This window comes from Myotis davidii, unplaced genomic scaffold (genome assembly GCF_000327345.1).
Source record: "Myotis davidii unplaced genomic scaffold, ASM32734v1 scaffold982, whole genome shotgun sequence".
Classification (NCBI taxonomy): Eukaryota; Metazoa; Chordata; class Mammalia; order Chiroptera; family Vespertilionidae; genus Myotis; species Myotis davidii.
In genome coordinates, this window is record NW_006293848.1 from 870,538 (window position 1) to 875,835 (window position 5,298).

The 5,298-nt window shown below is 37.5% G+C and overlaps 1 protein-coding gene across 1 annotated transcript in view; it reads left to right on the top strand.

Moving 5' to 3' along the window:
* MDM1 (Mdm1 nuclear protein) overlaps positions 1-5,298 on the top strand; it is a 39,507-nt gene that overhangs the window by 19,539 nt on the left and 14,670 nt on the right. The window contains exons 8-9 of the mRNA XM_006767778.2: positions 4,062-4,091; positions 4,416-4,591. Of these exons, the coding sequence (XP_006767841.1) occupies positions 4,062-4,091; positions 4,416-4,591 (206 nt within the window). The remainder of the gene's footprint in view (positions 1-4,061; positions 4,092-4,415; positions 4,592-5,298) is intronic.

Below are 5,298 nucleotides of genomic sequence, written 5' to 3' on the forward strand. Positions count from 1 at the left end.
CACCACTGACAGCACTGGATAAGTCCTATAGACAAACAATCAGCAAAGATACAGCAATCCTAAATGACTCACTTGATCAGATGGACTTAATAGACATCTTCAGAACGCTTCACCCCAAAGCCAGGGAATATACGTTCTTCTCAAGTGCTCATGGGACATATTCAAAAATAGATCATGCATGGGGGGAGGGGGTCCTTCAGCCCGGTCTGCACCCTTTCCAATCCAGGACATCCCTCGCAATCTGGGACCGCTGGCTCCTAACTGCTCACCTGCCTGCCTATCTGATCACCCCTAACCATCTCTGCCTGCCAGCCTGATTGCCCCTTACCACCGTCCCCTGCCAGCCTGATCACCCCTAACTGCTCTCCCCTGCTGGCCTGATTGCCCCTAACCTCCTCTGCCTCAGCCCCCACCACCATGGCTTTGTTGGGATGGAGGACCGGATGACCGGAAGTTGTCCAGTTGATCTGGTCTAATTAGCATATAATCCTTTTATTAGTACAGATTACTGACTATATTCCCTATGCTATCCTTTATATCCCTGTGACATTTTATAACTGGCAATTTGTACTTCTTAATCACTTTCACCTTTTTCACCCACCCCTCTCCCATCTCCTGACCATCAATTTGTTCTCTGGGTAATTTTTTTTAAATGTGTCTTTCACAGATAGGACTTTATTTAAGATAAAGTTCCACATTCTATAATTTGACAGACATTGTAAGGACTACTAGATATAAAGATGATGCCTCGCTTTTAGGGGATGATTTTTGGAAAAAAAGAGTTTTTCTATTCCCCCCTCCAGTTTTCTAAGTTTGAATTTTCTGCATATAGATTTTAAGTGACTTAGTTAAATTCTTAGTTGGGGAAAATAAATTCAGAAATGAAAACATTCTACTCATAGTGTTTATTATATCATGTTATCTGATGGCATTACTTTACCTGGAAAGAGATGTGTGTGTTGTTTCAGTTGAGTTTGGAATGGTTTATTTATATCCTTTTTAGTGCCTGGTTCTTGGCTGTAAGGATTGTTCTTACTATTGTGTACACACCATCAATTTTTAAAAACTCTTTCTAATAGAATGCCTTAGGAGATATCAACCTCCTAATTTTTGTTGTTGTTAATTTTTCCATTGATTTTTAGAAAGAGTGGAAGGGAGGGGAACACAGAGAGAGAGAGAAACATCAATGTGAGAGAGACATCCATTGGTTGCCTCCCGCATACACCCCAACCTTGGGCCGGGGATCGAGCCTGCAATTGAGGTATGTGCTGTTGACTGGAATCGAACCTGCGACTCTTCAGTCCGAGGGCCAACAGTCTAACTGATGAACCACACTGGCCAGGGCTCAACCTCCTAATTTTTATTTTAGTTTAGGATTATAGAAGTTTAAAATTATGTTTTTGTTGAACATAACATGAACACTAAAGTTATTAATAAAGATTGCTGATAAAGTAAATTTGAAACAGTGTTTTGAATGTCAGTAACAAATAGAACTGAGTAAACCAAAGTTTTACAGTATTTCTGTATCTCTTCTCCCTTCTTTAAAAAAATTGATGTCAAATAAAACTGGATCACTGTGTCCGTGGAGAGCACATTTATCCATCCTCTCATTTATCAAACAGTAAGGTCCTCCCACGTAGATAGAATGCAGCCTTCTTCGCTGTTCCTTTCCACTCCACCCTACACACAGTATAGGACTGACAGTCCCCCTTTTGATCCACTCTTTCAACTTATATCTCATTTGTTTATTATGCCATAAACCATACTAATATTTTGATAATAAATTATCATAGAGGAGGAGGTTTACTCCTCCACCAAATTGAGCACATTGAGCACAGGGATTTTCTTGCTTATCTTTGGCTACCAGCCTTTAAGCTCAGGCCGTGCACTTAGGCCACACTCAGGACAGGTTGTGGAAACAATGTTTAAATGCTACATTCTTCCTTACCTCAAGGAGTTCATAGGTTAATGGGAGAGAATGACACTAGCAATTAATTCCTGTAAGATAAAATAAGTACTAATGGGGATATGCACCAAAGGCCTTAAGAACACAGAGGAGGAATCAGTGTAAGGCCAGTAGATTTTATCATATATTACAATTACTATTTTGTGGGATAAAAAACTAGTATATATTTAATATATTTTTTAAAAGTTGAGGTTCTGCTGATTCCAAGGAATTCTGAGGAATTTAGGGAAGAAGCCTTGTGACTCTCTCATTGGGGGCTTCTATACTGATAGTAACTGTATATAAAACTAAATTAAAACTTAGGCTTAGGGGGTTGGGACATTTTAGTAGTCATCCAGGGGTAGAGAATTAGGAGTAGTAAGTAGGAGTAGCCATGAAACATTTGAAACATGGGGTATGTATTAGAAATAAAATCTGGATTATATTATGGTACATTATAACAAGGTTTTTGTGCACTCAGAATACCTTGGTTAATAATTTGACAGACTTAACTCATGTGTCTCAGTTCTACCTGTTAAATGCAAAAATCACTACAGTGAGTCCTCACTTAATATCATTGATGGGTTCTGTGACTTTAAGCAAAACTATGTATAATGAAGCCAGTTTTACCATATACTAATTGGTATAAACAAGAGTTACATTCCTATGGCATCTGATCAATGTTATAATGAAACAATGTTGAACAAAACCAAATTGAGGATCTGCTATACTCCAAATTTTCATCAAAGTATAGGCGTTGACAAAAATGATAAATGAACATGGGTGAGTTTTTCTTTAGTGAAGAAAACAATATTTTGAATTATCCTTTAGTAATGTTTCAGGTTTGGTTCACTAAAGCATTTATATGGTTTCTTATGTCATGGCAGATGTTGTCCTTTGACTCTGGCTAATTCACTAGAGATGTAACATTTTTTCTTTGAATTCCACAGTGTCTTGGTAAGGAGTTGAGGATATGTTTCTCCAATGCTAAGTTTTAGTATTTGCGCTTTTTTTGTCTTTAAGTAAAAGCAAGGCGATTTAATCAGACAGTATCCAGGTGGAATGCTAACATTCAACTTTATGATAGGAAAAATTAGGTCATTTTGAGAATAAAGATTGTTTTATTTTACTTACTTTAATTTTTATTGATGTAACAGTTTAAGCCTTTAACAGATGATTTTATTTTATTTATGTTATTATTTTTTTAAAGATATTATTTTTTTAATATGTTTTATTGATTTTTTACAGGAAGGGTGAGGGAGAGGAAGAAACATCAATGATGAGAGAGAATTATCGATCGGCTGCCTCCTGCAGGCCCCCTGCTGGGGATCAAGCCTGCAATCTTGGCATGTGCCCTTGACCAGAATAGAACCTGGGACCCTTCAGTCAGCAGGCTGATACTCTATCCACTCAGCTAACTCCGGTTTCGGCAACAGATGATTTTAAATAGGATTTAAAATAATTTATTACATTATGGACTTATACTTATGGAAGCCAGTAGGTGGCAGTATGATACATAAAATGAAAGGGTTTCAAAGGAGGATAAGAGTCAATTTCATATGCAAATATGTTATTTGTATATTAGGGAATTCAGATCGTTTTATAGTTCATCAAAACATTTTTTGTACTCTGCCACTTTGTTGAATATATTGCAATTACTATTTTGTGGGATTAAAAAACTATTATATATTTAATATATTTTTTAAAAGTTGAGGTTTTGCTGATTCCAAGGAATGCTGAGGAATTTGAGGAGAAGCCTCATGACTCACTGGGGGCTTCTATACTGATAGTAACTATTTATAAAACTAGGAAATTAAAATGAGTGCTTAGGGGGTTGGGCATTTTAGTAATTGTCCCAGGGTAAGGAAATTGGAATAGTAATTAGGTTACCTGTCATGGACAGCATCTTAGCCATACAATAATGTGGCTGGTTTTTGAAGTTATATTAACATATCTTGGTTACTAAATTAAATGTTACTAAAATACCAAAATATTTGGTTGACAAGTTTGGTACATATATTTAGCAGGAAGAATAATAGGTATTTCATTGATTCCCATTAATATTCATTTATGGTATTAACCTGTCATTAAGTATGTTTCTGTATTTCTCCCCTAGGGTACTCTAAATGCCATGTGGTATGCAGAGGTTCGTTGCTTTTTAAAAAACTATTATAATGCATAGAGTACTTGTGTAATTTCAGTTGAAATAAGAAGTAGGTGTCAATATTTTTCCTAGCTGCTGCAGATTTCTCCCTATGTGCTGGCTTGAAATAACTGCATTGTGCTTTAGCTTGACTGTTTTAATTTCTGCTTAAAAATTCACATAATTTGATAAACGTATGTGGCTATTGCTGCCTTCCATTCTCATTCGTCTCTGGTTGTATGTGTGCAATGTCTTTGATATGCTACTTGGTAATGTTTGCAAAGGAGCATTTACAGTAATGCATGATGTCTTAATTTTCCTGCATAGGTTAAAGAACTCCGAGAGAAGGCTGAATTTTACAGGAAACGGGTTCTGGGCACACATTTTTCTCGGGACCATCTGAATCAGATTCTGTCTGATAACAACAGTTGGTGGGATGTGTCCTCGACCACGAGCTCAGAAGGAACCGTTAGCAGTAACATTAGAGCACTAGATCTTGCTGGGTGAGATGTTCTCTGTGTGTGGTGAAAAAGTATGCTGTAGCTTATGTAGATCATGGAATTTTATAGGTAAATTACATACTACTCAAAATTCATCTTCTACTTAAGTGGCGATATGCCAGCCATATATTATATTTTATTACTTTTAGTTTACTTTCTGAAAAATAAACCCATACATACTTGCTTTAAACACTTGTGTATAAATAATACATATTGTAAATCTGTACTCTGGATTTTATAATGTTCCTTGTTAATAATTAAAAATAGAATAGGGATGATTATACAGCAGCTGTAAAAGAACTTTAAAAGTAAGCTATTATTAGTACATATCCATTATCATTTATTAATAAATTTCCATGGTTAATATGGAACTTAGGTCCTACTTCTATGGGAGAATTCTCTGTTGTGTTGGGCTTTATAGTGAAATGATCTATCTTTTTATAAGAGAAACTAGAGGCCCGGTACACAAAAATTTGTGCACTCAGGGGAAAGGGGGATCCATCAGCCCGGCCTGTGCCCTCTCGCAGTCTGGGACCCCTCGGGAGATAACGACCTGCTGGCTTAGGCCTGCTCCGGGGTGGCAGAGGGTAGGCCCAATCCCTAGTGCAGCCCCTGGTCGGGCTCAGAGCAGGGCTGATTGGGGAGTTGGGGCGCCACCCCCTGTCATGCACAGAGCAGGGCGGATTGGGCGGTTGCGGTGCCACCCTCAG